Below are 20689 nucleotides of genomic sequence, written 5' to 3'. Positions count from 1 at the left end.
ACAGTATAGTGTACGTCACATAGAGGCAGTTGCACAGAATTGCACAAAATAAACAGCATCAGTATGCCGATTGATTGCACAGCACAATGCAAAACAGAGTCAAACAGAGTCAAAATGCAAATTTTGACTTTGTAAGCATTTTGCTATTTACTGGATGACATTTCAAATCAAAATTATTATTATCATTCATATTAGGTATGACACATACTGTGTCATACTCTGCCTCACAGAGCCCCTCCTCCTGACCCCCTCCAGGTACACTGTAAGAATAAACACAATATGAACAAATACAATACGTTTCATTCATTATTGGAGGAGAGTAGGGCACAAAAGGATTTTGTGACTAGAGTTGTAAACTAGGTGGCCTTAACTGCCACAAACACTTTAATAGAAACATTATCTGAAAATGCAAATGCCAATGACAACACTGACATAAACAGGATTTTCTGATGAGTCTGCCTGTGTAAGTGTGTGCCCAAGCAGTCGTCTGAACTCAAGATTCCCAGCCAGTCAGACCACTTGTGGCGAACCTAAATTGATCACAATCAAGCAGGGGTACTTGGTGTCTTCTTCGCTCACCAAGGATATCGATGAAGGTCATTGACAAACCTCATCTGAAGACAAATCACTAAATAATACGTGACTAACACCACCGGGGTTAAACTTGTCCTCAAAGTTTAAATGGTTTTGCACACAGGCATCAATGCAGGCAAATGTTGCATGGGTGACTGCATGTATGGCGAATCCATTCCAATGAGTTTGTCTAGTCCATGACAAGGAAATAAATTGAAATGTCAACAAGTTTAATGAATGCTTACAGTGAGCCAACATTGGGAGGTGCTGTGCAGAATTTCCATGTCTGGTATCCTTGGCAATAAAACCGAACTGCATGGCTCATTTTTGATGTTTGATTAAGATTGTTCAATGTTTTCCACTGATAAAATACACACCTCCTTGCACTGTAATTTTCCCCATCAACTATATCTGACAAGCAGATAGGAGACAGCAATACGCTCACATACTTGTTGATTCAAACAGACAAGTGGATGTTTGTGCTATAAGTCTCTGGATCGAAATTCAAAGACTCCACATAGCGCTCTTGTCTAGTATATGATTCTTCCTATTTAAAACCAGTTGATTTATATCAATCACTGCTTTTGTCCTCTGCCCATGCCTGACCCACTCTTACCTGTCTATGATTGCACACATGTCCAGGCTGACATTCTCAAAAGCTCCCACAGTGCCTTTCTCCACAGCATGTAGATCAGCAGGTTGGTCATCAACTAAGACTGCTTGCATGCAGCCTTGAAACGAACGCTGGGTTGGTGGAAACAGTGTTTGCAGAAAATAACCTGGAACCCATACAAGAAACAAACAAAAGAAAAGAAAGTAAAACATTGTTACATAAAAAAATGGCAATTTTCTACTGACAATTACAGATAGTTGGAAGTGGAAAAAATGCTGTAACTATTTTTGAGAAGGAACAGAAACAAAGGGATGCATAAAAGCTTGTTTTAATAGTGAAATGAAAGAAGTGGGAGATTGAAAGAATCCTATTATGTCCTATTATGGTCTTCCTGCAATCTCACGATTTAAAACACACCATGAAAAGAAGACCTTGCGAGAACGCAGACATCAAACAAAACAGTGACATTATCCTTGATGAGCAACAACACACCTGGCCAGTGAATGGTTATTGTACCCTTTTTTAAAGCCATGAACCTTCATCACTTGTCTTGTTTTAGAGCTTATCCGCAAGGCCCATTAGACTTAATGCTGGTGCTAAGACTGCAGTAGGCTAGAGGACATACAGATTTTACTCTATACTGTACGTTTATGAGGTACAGGAGTCAATGGCCCGTCCAGAGGTTTCACTGGGCCTTGACTGAAGAGGGGACAAGGCTAGGACAAAACTATACACACAATATTATTCCTGTGTGTATTTTTTGAACATTCTTTATCTTTTACAAAGCTTCACTGATATATGGCAGGTTTACATGTACTCTACATACATGTCTTCTACATGTTTAAATCTGCCTTCGTGCTTTGTGTATAATAGTTGCACAGCATACAGTATACGAGTGTAAATCTACAGAGCACAGGCAGTCCAACAGCACACGGGTCACTCATAAAACACAACCGCTCAATGACATCTCCATCATCGTGATGATATAAGCTGTCACACTCTCCAGCATGCCTATCAGCTTCAAGGCCAAAGCATCAAAGAGACTTATTATACAAGGCGTGTGCACTGGGTGTGTGTGTGTGTATGTGTGTATATACATCGACATAATTGTAGTTTATGTCGTTGACACACAGCATATAAAACAGTAGAAAGTAAACAGTATGTATAAGGGTAGGTGTGTGCACGTTTGGTAGATTCATCCTGTTCTTCACATCTTTTGATTTTCATCTCCTCCTCCCAAAAAGTTTCTCCTGTCATCCTTGCCATCTGTCTCTTTTCCTGCCACACCTGCCTGGTGTTTTTTTCCAGGGAGAAACACACAGAGAGAGAGAAAGACAGAGAGGGAGACAGAAAAGGAAGAGAAGATGGGAAACAGAGCAGACTGCAGCTGGCTGGCAGCACTTTGTGTCCTGTGGATAGCTTATAAATGCAAAGGAAATCCAGCTATCCTGACAGTTTGGCAGAATGAGTGGCACCATGCATGAAGCTATGGGTGGATGTATGTATGTTGCTCGGCCATGAAAGCCAGCGGGAGGTTTGTTTCTCTGCTTCTCTTTTCAAGCCACCAACTGGGTGTTTTTTGCAATTAAAGTTCAACACTATATCCGATTAGTTTATTAGGTGTCACTTTATAATTTACTCTTTTGATGCAAAAATACTTTTTTAAGAGCAATAATTGAAATGCACCTGCATTTCTACTAAAACTGGCATGCTTCAGGTGACAGCTGACTTTGGATTAAAAGTTAATCATCAATCAGCAAATAAAAGCAAAAATCTGATATCTAGAAAAAGCTAAATGAATCCAAACATCTGCAAATCACTATTTAAATGACACAGGTGATCATTTATCTATATGAATGAGCGCTATAAATGCTCCTTTTACCATATTGCATATTAAATGATTAATAGATGGATAAATAAGACTCAGAGAGTATGTAGATTTTGCAGTAGCAGAGTTTTAAATAGATTTACAATAGAAGCATAGCATTTTATTTTATTATTACTCTAAAGCAATGACCAGACATAACCAATGTTAATATATAGTTACAATTCTGTTTTAGTCTGCCTCCCTGGGAACATTTTTATTTCCCCAAGAAGCTTCAAGAAAATTATTTTTTTATGATTTTAAAATATGTATCACTGTATGAATGTAATGCAGCTATACTCACACAAAGTTCAAGATTCAGACCGCTGTTAGTAGAAAGTCCAACAAAGACAAAACAATTGCTGGAAGCAAAGCAAATGCATCACCATACCTCAATCGATCTTATAATCTAAATTCTAGATAAGAATAAGCAGTACTTATTTCTCCCTGATTTCAATGTCATTCTTTGCTTTAATTTGCAGTATTACTACAAACAGAAGGACTCTGTTTCTTATAACCGTTCAGAATGTGGAACAACAGCAATAACCCCCTGCAGTCTTGTTGGCACACTATCACAACCCCCCTGTTGGGCCTAAAGAGCTCGTCTTACAATACACGCTGGAAAGACCAGCACCAGCTTTCTTCTACCTGTGCACGGCTGGCTCCCAGGCTATGTTTCCAAATCCCATTACATTTAGAGGTATGTGTCTGCTTCAGGAGGAGGTAGGTTGGAAATCTGCCAATATGCTCAGAAGTAAATTATTAAACAAATATTCCAAGGATGTAACTCTAGAATATATTCAGAAGAGACAAGAACTATTGCCAAACACAATATGTAATTTCACACAAAACCAAGAATGCACTCCAGGAAAGGAAAGTGCTTATCTGCTGACCACCTGCTGCAGTTTGTCCCTTAGCAATTTACCCTAAGTGTCCAAAAAAGTCCTTAGAGCACTCTCAAACAAACATAACTCGCATTAATATCAAAAAAAACTCATGTCAATAAAATCATTTGGCACCTTAGCTGATATGCACGTAAACAGAACTGTTTGCACTTACACAAAATGACACAAGATGCACATACAGCACATGGACTGCACTTTGATAAATGTGGTTGCCAGAGTGTCATGTCTTATTCATCACAAGCCTTAGGATGTAAAGGTAGGATGTAAAAGGAACGGCATGCAAGACGCATGGCTGAAAATGTGATATTCATTACAAGTTACAGCAAGAACTTAAGATACTAAAATGACCAAAAGAAAGCACTGGAGGACTACAATGATGTGTTTCAAGAAGGTCAAAAAATATACTGTGTCATAGTGTACAGTCTATGTGTAGTAATGGGAAAGCAACTGTAGGACTTTTGTCATGATGAGTCATTTATTCACAAATAGAAAATGTGAAAGAAGCCGTTCTATCATTTCCAAAATGATGAAAAGAAGCAATGAGCTATGAAAAGCTGTGACAATATTTGGAACCACTTGGTATTACCAAATGTATAAGAAAGTCAAGATTTGAACACTACAATAGGAAACACTACATACTCCTTTTTGCCCCCACCTACAGACAGTTATCAAATGCTAGAAAGCTTCAGAGTGGAACATCCCATAATTGACTGCTCTCTCATTAGTGTATCAATTTTTTCCCCTCTTCCTGAATAGAAAATATGACTTTGTGTCTCCGTGTATGTGCACTTATGTGTGATTGTGTGTGTCTTCCTGTCGTGCCTCTTGAGAAATTCAATTTATGGATGTCTTCTGCCAGTCACTTACTAATTTCTCTAAGCGTAGCGTCACGAGTGAAAAACTACTCTCCGTAAAATGGGCTTTGGGTTCAGGAGACTGCTTCTAAAAGCAGGTGCTCAATGGACAGAGGAGTGGAGATGAGAGGAGCAGGAGAGGAGTCCAGCGGGAGGCAAAGGAAGGGGTTAAAGCAAATGAAATAACGAGAAAAATGAAGACATAAGGTAGGGAGGAAATTTGAAGGAGCAAAACAGAAAGAAACCTGAAAAGAATAGAATGAAGAAAGAGGGAAGAGTAAAGGGCACGTTCAAAGGCTCAAAGCCTAGGTCTTTCTTGCCACTGACATCCTCAGTATAATATCTTATAACCTAGCAACCTTGGGAGAGGTTCCAAGTAAATTTTAATGGCACAGAAATTAAATGGCAGGGCTATTACATCACAAGGAAAAATGTTGAATGGCTGCAGAACTCAGAGATTTGCACTGTCAATTATTACATAATTTCAGAGGAAGCAAAGCAGTCTTATTTTAGCTGTTATTAACCGACACGCAAAAACTGCTCATTGTAGACAATATATATAAAAAAAAAGGAAATAAGGAAGAATATTCAATAAAGGGAAATATTATGTACTCAATTTGCATAGCCTTTAAATATCTTGGGAATGGTACTTCATTTGCATAATGTCCCATCATAGTCAAAATCAAATCAAATAAAAATGCATTAAAAGTTACCACCGATTTAAACTGGGTAATTTATTTATCTAATAAAAGCATGAATTAGCAAATATTTCATGTCAATATGCATGCCTTCATATAACATATGAATAACATTAATTTTAATGTTAAAAGCATTGAAAGACTGTGTTATGCAAAAGAAAAAAAACAGTCTTGTTCATATAAGCCAATTCTACGCACACACACACACACACACACACTTTGCTGCGATTTGATTAAATACAGACTGACATTTATATGCCGTATTTGTGTGTGTGTGTGTGTGTGTGGGGGGGGGGGTTCTAAGTAAAGCATGTAAAACATGTGTTCTCAGACTTAGTGTTAGTCATACTGTATGTACATCCTTACTTATTAGTGACAGTCACGCCTCAATAAAACCCTAATTGGTGCTAATGTGCTTTAATGTAGCAGTTGTGGCAGAAATAAAAATATAACTGAAGATTATAGAAGGAGGCAGATAGTCACACCCACTTTCCTCTAACTCCCTAGCAAAGTTAGGGTACTATGCTATCAAAGTGAATGGAATAGTTACCCTAGACCAGTGGTGTCCAAATCCAGGCCTCGAGGACCAGTGTCCTGCAGGTTTTAGATGTGTCCTTGATCCATCACAGCTGATTTAAATGGCTAAATTACCTCCTTAACATGTCTTGAAGATCTCCAGAGAACTGGTAACTAATCATTTGATTCAGGTGTCTAGACCCAGGGTGAGATCTAAAACCTGCAGGACACCGGCCATCAAGGCCTGGAGTTGGGCAAGTCTGCTCTAGACTGACATTTCCTATTTTGCTCATTTATTTTTCATGGAGACCAAATACTCGTGACTTAGAACAAAATCCAAGAAAGAGATGACACATCATTGTGGATATTAATTTATATATATATGTATGTATTTTTTAAAACTTTTTAAACTAAAAAAACAACTTTTTTATTGTTTGTTATTAAATCCCTATTCAAAAGTGTTGAGTCAAAGATGGGGTTGACAACAAAGAACAGCACAGAAACAACATAAAACCAAGAGCATAAAATATATCTCTGCTATTACATAGTCGTATGGTACTTGTTTACAAAGTAGGGTTCAGTTGGTGGTCTCTGGTCTACAACTGTTGCCAGCGGAAGCACAGCAGATTGATGCCTTACAGCCATGTGATTTGAAGCAGATGGCTACCTGGATGGCTGCACCTACATAAATTACTCTCAGCAATTAACTCAAGCCTTGTCCTGTATATAAAAAAACAGGGATTGTTCATAATACTGTGAGGTTTCTGCTAATTGTGGCTCACTGATAGAACAGTCTCAGTCACAGTGAAAGTGCTGATGGAATACTGTTAGAGAGCTTTAGGACAGCTTAATGGGCTTGGCCTCTTTGACTCATCAAGCCGAGCGATCAGAGAGAGTAATTGAGGGCAAGCCAAAGGCTAAACTATCTTTTGTAAATTCACTATATTATTCTGTTACCTCTGAGATGGAAATTAGCCTCTGAATGTGATGAGCGGGATGGTTTGAATACATGTGCTGGATATTTTGTCTGAGCTAACGTAGTTCTGTGTGTATGTAGGACACCCATCTTTTCATGTGAGTTACAGACTTGCGTACTAACTTAACCGACACACAAAGGATTTTAGGCTTCCTCTTTGATAACAAGGAGGCAAGATATTGAATGAAAGATGGAAATTGCCATTAAAATTCACACACTGCTCCACATGGAATTTCTCTGTTGCTACAGTATTTAAATATACCAAACCCAATCACAGAAAAATGAAGAGAAAATGAAAATAACCCTAAGAGCTAAACACAAGCTGCATCAGTGCACACTGTTTTCCATGAAACAGCTCCTAAAAGTTTTTCCCTAGCCACTAAAGCGCTGGCCTAAATATCATTTTGTAGTTCTTTCCATAGTAACAATCAACAGTTTTGTATCCCCTGCAGCCTTCAAACTTGTGTTTACCACCAGGCTCCCTGCTCCTCAGCATTCATTATGTCATGTAAAATTAACGAGAAAAACCCCAGTCACAGTTCCTGCCAATTCAGCGCACTACCTCCATCAAAGGGGAGAAACTACTGAAAAACATTGCTGTTTTTTTCAGTTGCTGCAATGTGTATTTAGTGTTTATATGTGATTACATACTGTATGTGTTTATATGCATGGAATGCAAAGTGGTGTAGAATACATACTACAATGCACTGTACATAGTTTTTATGTATCACCTATGGTGCAGTATTTTGCTCTTTTTAATCAATCCTTTCCAAATAAAAATCTATGCTGAGAATCTTTTGCAAATTTATTGGAAGAAAGAATATGACTGACATTCAGACCCAGAGACTGAAATACCCAAACTTGAAATTTAGCATAGGTTAGTTCAGTTTCTAGGTATTTCTCTTGCTCATCTTTGCAATGTGGTAAATTTAACTCACTGGACATGATCTGGGAATGAAAAGCCTGGTGACAGGGAATACTGTTGCAAAGCCACAAGGTCTGACACTACCTGCACACGTCAAAGCGGAGGATCAGGTCAATGCACAAATCTAGGATTGGAACAACTGGGAGTCTTCCTGGAGCTGGCTGTCTGGCCAAACTAAGCAACTGCCAGAAAAGGGCCTAAGTACATACTGCTAACAAGAACCAGATAGTTCTTTTCTAAATGTCACACCTAAGGGACCCATCCATCACTACTAATCATCATGCCCGATACCATCCCAGTGATAAGGCACGCTTGTGCCACATTCATGTAGAGTTGATGTTTTCTGTATGGACTAGTTGGGCTTCAGGGAATGGTTAACAGCTAAAATACAGACATATTCTTCAAGAAAGCTTTTTCCAAAGCACTCAGGACTGAATCAAAGTTTCACCTTTCAACTGGACATGACCATAAGCATATAGCCCCCTCTCAAAAAACAAACTGGAGTGGCAACTCTGTGAATGTCTTTGAGTGGCCCAACGACAACCCTGCTGTGAACTCAGTGAAATATCTCTGGAGAGACCTAAAAATGAACACTGACCATCTGCATCAAAACCGACAGAGTTTAGGAGGATCTGCAGACAAGAATGGCAGAAAATCTCCAAATCCGTGTGCAAAGGTTCTTGTGTCATACCCAATAAAATTCAAGAGTGCAAAAACTGCCAAATGTGCCTCAACTCAAGTACCATAGGTTAAATAAAAACATCAGAAAACTTTCTTGAAGTATTCGTCATAGATTAATTGGCCTTGCCTTACTCTTTAATGTGCTAACCTTTTTTATTTACCTTACAAAACCTTCTTTCTGTATTTTGCCATTCCTGCCTGTCACTCTGTTGTACTATTTCTTCTCTTCTTTTTTTGGACTTCCTTCATCTAACTGTCTCCTCTGCCCTCTTCATGGAGTAAAGACATTGTGGAGATCCTCTCCTCTCCTCTCAGCCACTATTGATTCACAACTCAGTTTACTGAAATCAATAAATCACCAATTGCATCAAGTGGAGACTAGAGGGTGAGAAGGAAAAGGAGAGAGGAGATATAAAAGACAGACAAAGACTAAAGAGAGAGAGAGAAAGTTGGGATATCAATAATGAAAAATGAAGAATTAAATTCAATGATTCTGCAACAGCCTAGATTGACAAAAGACCTTCAGAATCCTTCAAAGATGTAACAGACTCTAGACTAAAAATCCATTAGCCCATCAAGGTCTCACAGACTTTGATTTCATATATAAAAAAAGTACAGAGTCATCATGGACTTGGGGATTTACTCAAACCAGCTAAGAGTAAATTAAAATAGACAACAGAATAAAAGTACTTGGGCTGTGTTTTTGTTGGCTGCTCTGATCCTTAGTGACTGGCCTGGGGAAATGATTTTGCTCGATGGAGGAGATTGTGCTCAGATAGAGAGCGGTGGGGGTGGGGGAGGCATGATGGAGCTATCAGAGCTGGACTATCTCTCTAAGTTACTGTAATTTCATACAGGTGCCCACACATACACACACACCCACACACACATGCACACAAGTACACTTAGATACGGACCATCTTCCAACAGACAGACAGAGGTGTCTGGCATCATTAACCTGGCGTCTTCCTAATTCTGACAGATTGAGGCTGCTGCTTGTGTTATCGCTCTTTCTATCTCTCTGTGAGTGTCTGTTTGTTATAGTTTGTGTCCCCTATATATATGGTGATGTTGCTGTGCCTGGGCTCTTGCTAAGTGAGCAACTTTCAGTTAAACTTTGCCTACCGGAAAAGAAATTTGATCATTTTTGCCTTAACACACACATGTACAAATATGGGTGATTTAGAAATATTGATTTAGATTGAAGAACTATCTGCAAATAACCACAAAACCAACACAAGTTCTATATGAACAGCATAGACGACTCAAATCCTAGCTGTAAAACATGAAAAATAAACATGTAACACACCTCCTCAAACATAGGGAGCATGTGATGGAGTACACACACCCACACTGTAGAGAAATGTGATGGAAATGAATGATGTTGGTATTAAAGGGTGTCTAGTTCTCATTAGAAATGTGGTGTTGGTGCTGGGTTGACCCTTACCTCCGAGGTGATAGGTTCCTCCTGTGGTGATGCTGAGAGGTGAGACGGAGCGCACAGCAGAAACCTCCTCGCCGTCTATCGTCAACATGGCAAAGTTCTCCTTGGCAACCAAACGTATTGCATGCCACTGGCCATCATTGAGGCCCGAGCCTGGAAAAAAGCAATAAGGCAAAAGCATTTGTGTAAATCCCTGGATGTAATAATAAAACTTGCTGAGAAAAATAAAAATAACAAAACAATAAAAAAAGGCCCACCACACAAAACTCAATACTGGTACTTTTTACCCCCATAGGTCCAAGTTATTTCTTTTAATAGGAGAATATAGAAGAATATGTAAGGCCCTGACTGGGATTTGTCAATAAGACAATTGGCTGGGTGAGAGGTGTGTGGGTGATTCATTCTGTTATGTGTGGCTATCCCTCTCTGTTTACCTTCTACTTTTATATTCAGCATATGTTTTTCTCCACAACAATGGCACTCCTGTGTGCCTGCTGAATGTGATTCCAACAGAGTTCAGTGCTATCGAGGATCATCTTCCTGCCTCTATTTCGGCTTCCCCTCACTTATGTGCACAGTCACATATGCAAGTCCGTGCTCCTCGATTTTTCTCCCCTTCTCTTTTGTTCTCTCACTCCCTCTTTCTCCTGGCTCCCTTTTGTAGTCTCAAAGCCCGTGTGACTCAACTCCATTAAGTCTCACAGAACCCTGTTTGCTGAGTATCCAAATGCATGTGTGTGTGCGTTCTTTATGTGCCTGCAACTTTGAGTACTTTTTGAAAGTGCACGAGGCTCTAATGTGTTGCTCTGTCTGCATATGTGTGTGTTTGGTGCATGCAAGTTTCGTGCCCTCCTTTCTTCTCCCTTCTCTTGTAGCTGTGCTCCATTAAATATGAGTGATGTTTTGGAAAGGGACATTACTACTGGAGCTGAGAGAGAAGCCAGCTTCCTTTCATTGCCCTCTCCTCTATACATCACCTCTTACTGACACCAATCTCTATTCATCCTTTCCTCCTCACCTCGATCGCTATCCCAGATTCCTCTATCTCTCCATCTTTATTTCCCTTCCTCTGTTTCTGCATTTAAAATTTCCTCTCTTTTTCTTTCTCTCTTCTCTTTTCTTCTCTACTTCTCTAAGTTTGCGGCCATCTGCTGCAGTGTCTTTCTTTTTCAATTGGGCTTAGCATACTGCCTCACTGATTGTAATACATCGATACCTGTTGAGGACACTGTAGCGAAGTTCAAGGTACGGTCATGTGTAAATCAGTCTTGGCAGAGCGCACCTACTCATGGATCTGCATGCACGTCAATACACACACTTTCGCATAGACGGTGGGCAAGCTTATGTCGGTGTGTTTGCATTTTTGTGTGGCGGCCTCTGTGTGAGTCACCGCTGTCTGCAAGATGCACTCTCACATTGTTTACTTCTTCCCAGAATGCACTTGAAGACCCTAGCTTTCATATCAGCAGGGAGTCTGCACTAATTAATCTTCATCAGCAGGGTGGCCATGTGTGCCTGTGCTTGTATGCCTGTGTGCGATCGAGGCTGTGACCAAAGAAATTAAGGGCCAAGATGGTCACTTGCTGAGAGTTGTGACCACAGCAGCCACGCTCAGGGCAACGTGGTTGGGCATGCAAAAATACACACTCGCATACACGGGACATGGTACCCCTTAAAATCATAAAACCTTTTTTTAAAAACTAGCTCTAGCAGGGAGAAAAATATAATAATAAAAAATGATACTGTTAACAACGCTTTTTTGTCAAGAGGCCATGATCCCAAAACTAGTAACACAAAATCTAGAGGACAGTGTCTACATTGTCCGAGTGAGAACCACAAAAAAATTACTTCTGGCAGAAAGTGACCTTGATAACCTCCTTCAGTGACAATCACATTTCTGCCTGTATATTGGTTTGATGTAATCGCTACCAAGCTCTCTCCTCCATCCTGTCCCACTCTCTATAACCTCTTGAATGTAATGGAAAATAGATACTGTATAACCTTGTGTTCCCTCATCTGTTTTACATCACCTGCAATAGCTTTGAATGATGAGCTTATCAGTGATGGCGATGTAACTGAACCTTCACACTCATGCACAAACAGACAAGTGCCTGCTGAAACCCTCATGCTCAAATATGCGATCCGTGTTCTCTCTCTCTCTGTCTTTCTTTCGCTGTCAAAAGCACCAAATACAGTGGCTTGCAAAAGTATTTGGCCCCCTTGAACTTCTCCACATTTTGTCACATTAAAGCCACAAATATGAATCAATTTTATTGGAATTCCACGTGAAAGACCAATACAAAGTGGTGTACACGTGAGAAGTGGAACAAAAATCATACATGATTCCAAACATTTTTTACAAATAAATAACTGCAAAGTGGGGTGTGCGTAATTATTCAGCCCCCTGAGTCAATACTTTGTAGAACCACCTTTTGCTGCAATTACAGCTGCCAGTCTTTTAGGGTATGTCTCTACCAGCTTTGCACATCTAGAGACTGAAATCCTTGCCCATTCTTCTTTGCAAAACAGCTCCAGCTCAGTCAGATCTTGCCACAGATTCTCGATTGGATTTAAATCTGGACTTTGACTGGGCCATTCTAACACATGGATGTGTTTTGTTTTAAACCTTTCCATTGTTTCCCTGGCTTTATGTTTAGGGTCGTTGTCCTGCTGGAAGGTGAACCTCTGCCCCAGTCTCAAGTCTTTTGCAGACTCCAAGAGGTTTTCTTCCAAGATTGCCCTGTATTTGGCTCCATCCATCTTCCCATCAACTCTGACCAGCTTCCCTGTCCCTGCCTAAGAGAAGCACCCCCAGAGCATGATGCTGCCACCACCATATTTGACAGTGGGGATGGTGTGTTCAGAGTGATGTGCAGTGTTAGTTTTCTGCCACACATAGCGTTTTGCATTTTGGCCAAAAAGTTCCATTTTGGTCTCATCTGACCAGAGCACCTTCTTCCACATGTTTGCTGTGTCCCCCACATGGCTTGTGGCAAAGTGCAAACGGGACTTTTTATGGTTTTCTGTTAACAATGGCTTTCTTCTTACCACTCTTCCATAAAGGCCAACTTTGTGCAGTGCATGACTAATAGTTGTCCTATGGACAGATTCCCCCACCTGAGCTGTAGATCTCTGCAGCTCGTCCAGAGTCACCATGGGCCTCTTGGCTGCATTTCTGATCAGCGCTCTCCTTGTTCGGCCTGTGAGTTTAGGTGGACGGCCTTGTCTTGGTAGGTTGAACAGTGCTCTGTGGGATGTTCAAGGCTTGGGAAATCTTTTTGTAGCCTAAGCCTGCTTTAAATTTCTCAATAACTTTATCCCTGACCTGTCTGGTGTGTTCTTTGGACTTCATGGTGTTGTTGATCCCAATATTCTCTTAGACTACCTCTGAGGCCGTCACAGAGCAGCTGTATTTGTACTGGCATTAGATTACACACAGGTGCACTCTATTTAGTCATTAGCACTCATCAGGCAATGTCTATGGGCAACTGACTGCACTCAGACCAAAGGGGGCTGAGTAATTACGCACACCCCACTTTGCAGTTATTTATTTGTAAAAAATGTTTGGAATCATGTATGATTTTTGTTCCACTTCTCACGTGTACACCACTTTGTATTGGTCTTTCACGTGGAATTCCAATAAAATTGATTCATGTTTGTGGCTGTAATGTGACAAAATGTGGGAAAGTTCAAGGGGGCCGAATACTTTTGCAAGCCACTGTACACTGGCAAAAATCATGCACATACCAGCTGTCTGTCACAGATAAAAAAAAAGAGTGAAAAAGATGAAGGAGGAGGAGAATTAGTCAGATTAAACCTGATAAAGTTGTGGTTTTCTTTGTTGTCATTCAAATGCAGGGTCTGATAACAAAGTGACAAGCTGACCAGATACTTTGCTTGGTTTGAACTTGGGGTTAATTCATGTTATATTGAATCCTATCTTTGAATACTTAGTAAATAAATGCAACTGTGGCAAAAATATCATCCAAACAGTAAATAAAATCACTACACAAAAGTGATGATTTCATGCTGTGAAACAGTGAACTTGATTGGATTGAGGTTTTGACATCATTATCATCATATCTCTAGCAGCTTTACCTTGTAAGTATATGTTGGGAACCAACTTTTAAGGTCATGCAAAATAAATCCAACATTTTAGTTTTCATTTCCATCTGAGGAAATCTAACATTCATTATTCATGTCAACAATTGAATTAATTCAATGCACATCTTAAAGGTGTGTGTACTTTGTAACCACTGACCATCTGCATAGACAAGACACCATCTGTATAAATACGATAAACAATGTTCATGAGAAACTGTTTAATTAATGTTCTGCAATATTAGTTTGGGATCATTCCTCCCCCCCCAAAAAAAGAGCTAAATAAGTCATGAAAGAATGAATAAGCATGTATAAACAGCTTTTCGACATTGCATCATGTCCATAGATTTGCAGTGGTGGGCTTATGCAACACCAGGAGTTGCAGTTCTGGTGCTGCAGTTCTATCTGTCTGTGATGTGTACTCATGAAGAAGATCTGAGCTGACCACAGATGAAGTGCAAGACTAGGAACGAGTCCTCATCCTCTATGATGTTTCAAGATGAGCACCAGACTGACAGCCACAGAAAACAAAGTGACAGCAATTACAACAAAGCTTCAAGCGCATGAGACTGAGACTGAACAGAAGAAAATGGTGGAGGAGGCTAAGAGACTGATTTCAGGTATGAAAATCACAGACTTGGTAATTTTAGAAAATCTTGAAAGAACTGTAGATAAAATATTAGCTTTCATGTTTCTACTATAAGCTGCAGAACTGGCAGTCCTCAGTTCAAAAAGTGACAACCAGTGACGACGCAGTGCAGGAGCAGAAGGAGAAGGAGATGGCAGCTCTGAGTGAAGACCTGGAGAGAAGACTGAACTGCAGCTCACCAGTAACAAAGGATAAAATATAGATGACGAATGCAGGTATTTTGATAAGACACCAGAAGACATACATAGCTGCACCTCTACTTCCAAACAATAATAATCTAAATATAGAAATACCTGAAAATTTTATTTACACTTCCTGAAAAATAACCACCTTATCAAAGTGTTTCCATTGTGTGTTTACATCTCGAAGCTTGCTTTCTGTGTTTGTAAGGCCTCTTCAAGAAAGACTGGCCCATTAGTTTTTTTAGGTAACATCTTTTCAAGAATCTGCAAGGCTACAAGTATGCAATGCATCATGTGACCCTTATAACTGACTAGCCTGAACTTTCCAGTTCTCTACTGCTGCAGGTATCTTCAGGGCACCTTTAAAGTAAGTCTACTGCTTCAAGAATACACCACTGCCTATAACACCAATAACGGGGATGGCACTTCAAGCCTCTTGAACTTCTTTAGTGGTTTCTGACATTTCCCTCATTTGTTTGTGAAATTCTATATTCATTTTAAGTGTTTTAAAATATATATTTATACTTTCCCACAGAGGCTGAGGAGTGTGATCTCCCCCCCTATAGTTGGAACATACCCTCTGACTATAGTGGGATCTCACTGGTCTATTGCTGTTGTTCCTAAATTCCAATTTGCAGCAATATTACTTACAGTTGCCAGTTGTTGCAACCATGGGATCTAATTACAGTATCACACTCAAATCCAGTGAACTCTTTAGAAGGACTCATTCTTTTACTAATGTTTGTACCGAAGACTGCATGGCTAGGTGTTTGATACACCTGCTGCAATGGGATAGAAGATTAAATGGTGTGGCCCCATAGTCTATGTATGTGTGGATGAACTAACACTGTAGTAAAACTATATACTGACTATGTGTTTGGGCTTTTATGTTTTTTTAATTGTATACCAAACATATTTAATGCCAAAGCTATGAACTTCTTTTGCATTTTCTCCACACAGATTCAAATATATTCATACAAGTGCAGGCACGAATATGTAAATACACTAACTTAAATCTTTTAATAAACGGTGCTGAAGATTCTGAACTGTCTTTTAACTTTTCAAAGCCAAGTCCTGTTATCTTCTACTGATCATGATTGACTAAAACTGTTTCTCTTCGTTAACATAATACATTTTTTGTTTGACAACACTCAATAGATTGACCAATACTCAGCAAAAATCTAAGAAAAAGAATTGCAGATTTATACAAGTTGAGAAGATCTCTTGGAGCAGATCCTAAACTCATCAGTTCAAACAACTGCACACAATACAAGTTAGTCCAATGAATCAACGCTGTGCCAAGTTCTGCAAGAAGACCCAAAATGTCACCATCAGAAGAGAGGAAATTGGTCAGGGTGTTTACGATGCAATAAATAGAAGAAGTTAAAGAATTGAAAACAAGCAGGGAGGAAGGGTGGGGCACGTAAACGAGAATGAACAGCTTGCAGAACTGGGGGAACCTATATAGATGACAACCAGAATGAGCGTGTTTGGAGGCGTGGTCCCGCTCCTGAAATCCCTATACATAATCTCCAATTAATAACCCTGTGCAGAAGTTATTGTTGGCTGCTAAAGATGACAGCTGTGGACAAGAGTCACTGTACCTTGCGCACTTTAAGAACAGACTGACATTGTCCCTTCTTAGTGACAAACAATGCACACTACATCTTTAACCATGGTAACATGAGATAACTTATACAGATGCCACGCTACATATTGAGGTCAAAGTGAACCAGTTAAGTCCTTTAACTGCTGTGGCCTGACCTTGGAGCTAATGGTTGCTAAAGATTAGCTGAATGAAAAACAGTATGAATGATAATACTAACAGCTCTCCAACACTGCACAGTTTGAGTCTTTTAGAGAACTGCCTGATCATGAGAAGTCTTCCATTATTCACACAGTTACTCTGACTGCAGTTGTGCCAGACAGAAAGAGAGAGAGACATGCGCTCCAACAGTGAAGCACAAAAATAAATCTTGTAAAGGAGAAAGTGCCAAGCCAGTGCACAGACAAGTGGATAGACAAACAACACCACACAGCTGGGATAATAGTTATCACAAAGTTTCAAAAACCAGTTTTTTCAAACTAACTGCAATAGCCTCCAAGCTTTAAAAGTGTGCATACTGTATTTGTGTTTGTGTTTGGTAATTGTGCACATATTGTATTCCTGTCAAAATACAAATATGATAAAAAAAGAATCAGAAAATAATAATTCAGAAGTCATGTCCATGCCAGGAGATCATGATAATATCTTGTACTGCTCTTTCTTTTCACAAGGGCCAAATTGAATAAATTCTTTTTAAACTTAGCTTTTAAACTGAATGAGAAAAATAACTAGACAGCAGTGATGCACTTTCTAGCTCATAAATAGACACAATTAATGTGTTGTGTGTAAAACTATATGCAAATGCCTACTGTTTCTTTTTGTATGTGCTCTTATAAGTGGGTAAATAAATTAAAAGGACACTGGCCTCTTAAATATCTAAGTTGCATTATATGACCTGTAAAACTACAAATAGGAAGCTGAGATATGTTTTAGAGGATCATAACCTGACTCAGGAAAATGGTAAGCAATTCTTAAAGATAGTGATTAGCTCATGTAGAGACTGATTATGCACATAACAAGAGTAATAATAGTTATCACTGTAGACAAAAAACAAAACAAAACAAATGAATAAAACAAACAATAAGGACAACATAATTTTATGGTTGCCTGTTTATTTTTCCTTAATCTTAATCATCTAAGGAAGACTTGGTGTTGGCTCTCTCTGCAGTAGAGTATCACTTCCTGTTACAGTACAACACACAGTGGTGTTTTTGTGTAGCTTATCTGAGTAGCCAATTTAATTAAAAACTTATAGATAATGTCTGATTTCATAGTGTAAGCTCAGAGAGTGTAATTTGTCCAAAGCACAATCTGTGTTGATTCACTCGCTAATTATATTCACAGCATTCCCTCTCTTTAGGTATTTGCTAGCTTAGCTCAGCACAGCTTGTAGCCAACTCACTAGCAGCATGGCCTCTTCACCTGTCCCTCCCGCACTTTCCTGCTCTTTGTGTCAAATGTTTAGTTTGTGACAGAAAAATCAGCAAAAAATCATTTAAATACAAAAAAAACTCAAAGAAAGACCAATGTTGTATCCACAACTTTAAAGAGTAAAACAGTAAAATTTGCATTATTAAACATTAGGTCTGTCACTTCTAAGTCCCTGTCAGTACATGAATTAATAATTGATCAACAAAATGATTTAGTTTGCCTGACAGAAGTCTGGTTATGGCATGACGATTATGTTAATTTAAATTAACCAACACCCCAGAGTTATACCAATTGTCAGCATCCCCGAAGCATTGGGCGAGGAGGGGTGGTGTGGCAGCAATCTCCCACTCCAGCTTGTTAATCAACAACCAGACTGAGTTTTAATTCATTTTAAAGCGCGATGCTTAGCCTTGTCCACCCTAGCTGGAAAACTCAAAAAGCAGTTTCATTTGTTGCTATCATTTACCTGAGCCATACTCAGAGTTTCTGTTTGGATTCTCATACTTTTTATCAAAATCAGTGCTGAGCTCAGATAAAATAATTATTGTGCGTGATTTAAACATCCATGTAGATACCAAAAATGACAGCCTCAACACATTTTAAATCTATTATTAGACTCAACTAGCTTCTTTCAGAATGTAAAAGAACCCACCCACCACTTTAATCACACTCTAGATCTTGCCCTGATATATAGCATAGAAAGGGAATATTTACCAGTATTTCCTAGTTTTACCCTCTTTTGTCTGGTTACAATAATGGATTACACAGAAGTGGGGAATAGATTTCATGACAGCAGATGTCTTTCTGTAACCAAGTTTAAGGATATAATCCATCCACTGTTATCTTCTTCATGCTCTGTGCAAACACAGTGCAGCGCAGCTACCTGAACACTATTCCCACAGAGGTTGATTATCTTGTTAATATTTTTGCTTCTTCACTGCTTACAACTCTAGATACTGTAGCGCCTACGACAAAGAAAACCTCAAATCAAAAGTACATTTGAAATTTGATTCATATCTATGTAATAGACTCCAATTTATTCATGTAAACGGAGAGTCCTCTTCACACACTAAGGTTAATTATGGAGTTCCACAGGGTTCCATGCTAGGACCAATTGTGTTTACATTATACATGCCTTCCTTAGACAGTATCATTAGAAAGCATAGCATACACTTTCACTGCTGTGCAGATGACACCCAGCTTTATCTATCCATGAAGCCAGAAAACACACACCAATTAACAAAACTGCAGGGATGTCTTAAAGACATAAAGACGTGGATGACCTCAGATTTTCTGCTTCAAAATTCAGATGAAAGTGAAGTTATTGCACTCGGCCCTAAAAATCTTAGAAATGCAGTATTTATCCAGATGCTTACCCTGGCCTCCAGTAACACTGTGAGGAATCTTGGGGTCATTTTTGATCAGGCTAAGTCCTTTAGTATGCACATTGAACAGATATGTAGGACTGCTTTCGTCCATTTGTGTAATATCTCCAAAATTTGAAACATCCTGTCTTAGAGTGATGCTGAAAAACTAGTTTATGCATTTACTTCTAGGCTGGACTGCTGCAATTCGTTGTTGTCAGGATGGACTTGAAACTCCCTGGAAAGCCTCCACTTGATACAAAATCCTGCAGCAACTGACCATACTAACAGGGACTAAAAAGAGAGAGCGTACTTCCTTTCTGCTGGCGCCAAGGTGCTTGCTCATAGGTCATATGACTGTTGGAGTTTTCTCTGTTTTCCTTGTATTATGGTAGGGTCTTCACTTGACAATATAAAACACCTTGATGCAACTGTTGTTGTGATTTGTCTCTTTATAAATAAAACTGAATTGAATTGAATGGAATGTTGTGTGCAATAAATCATTTGGAGACTAGGGTAAGTCACCTACCTCCTCTCCCTACTGCGCTGCATGCTGGGAGCGTGAGTGAGTGAGTGTGTGAAGGTGGCGGATGATTGTGAGGAGCTGCTTAATGGGAAGCTGCTGAGTTCTTGACTGTGTGTGTTTTTTTTTCTTTCTTTCTTTACATCTTGTCCTTGATGAAAAGATAAGAGAAGTTTATTTCATTGATTTGTGTTGGGTGAACAAAACTTAGTTAATCATTTGTTTTCTTTTGAGCCACGGCATACCTCCCTAGTGTGGGTTCTCCTTCCCTGTCAATTAGACACGGGGTTGGAGTGATGAGTGCCCCACAGTTTACTGTAGAGCAGGTTCTTTTGGCTGTAGGAAAACAGGCTGGCCATGAAGACATCACTTACGGCTCTCAGATGAACAAGGCTGTTGATTTTTCTTGTTTGTTTAGAGAGGGGTGACCTTCGATGATTTGTTGTTGGTATTTTGCCTTTATTTATGTCTTAAACATACATCACTATGTCTGGGTTTCCTGCTTTATCCATAATGAAAACAGGCTGATCCGCTTTGGAAAATTTGCTAACAGGTGTTCATGTACATGAATGACCCTTGGGAGATTCAGGAAGTGTCTTTCAAAGTTCTTAAAAAAAAATCCTCATACAATGTTGCAATGTAGGCTCAGGCAGTATGAAATTTTCGACACAAATGCTCGTCCTGCCCTCACAAAGACCAGGGGGTGGACAGCGGTACAGCTGAGCAACACATTCAGACTCAAGTGAGGAGCAGAGGGCTGTGGACGGCAGTGCTGTTGAGCAGG

At 39.5% G+C, this 20689-nt stretch overlaps 1 protein-coding gene across 2 annotated transcripts in view; it reads right to left on the bottom strand.

Moving 5' to 3' along the window:
* The window catches only part of cntnap2a (contactin associated protein 2a), a 390635-nt gene that overhangs the window by 144542 nt on the left and 225404 nt on the right, over positions 1 to 20689 (bottom strand). For both annotated transcript variants that reach the window (XM_084939110.1, XM_084939109.1), the window contains exons 10-11: positions 10053 to 10202; positions 1190 to 1352 (exon numbers count right to left, since the gene is read on the bottom strand). In XM_084939110.1, coding sequence (XP_084795236.1) covers positions 1190 to 1352; positions 10053 to 10202 — 313 coding nt within the window. The remainder of the gene's footprint in view (positions 1 to 1189; positions 1353 to 10052; positions 10203 to 20689) is intronic.

This window comes from Perissodus microlepis, chromosome 9 (assembly GCF_051167445.1).
Source record: "Perissodus microlepis isolate ML-2025 ecotype Zambia chromosome 9, ASM5116744v1, whole genome shotgun sequence".
Taxonomy (NCBI): Eukaryota; Metazoa; Chordata; class Actinopteri; order Cichliformes; family Cichlidae; genus Perissodus; species Perissodus microlepis.
Note: the sequence above shows the minus strand (reverse complement) of the source record. Positions and strands in the feature narration are given on the sequence as shown.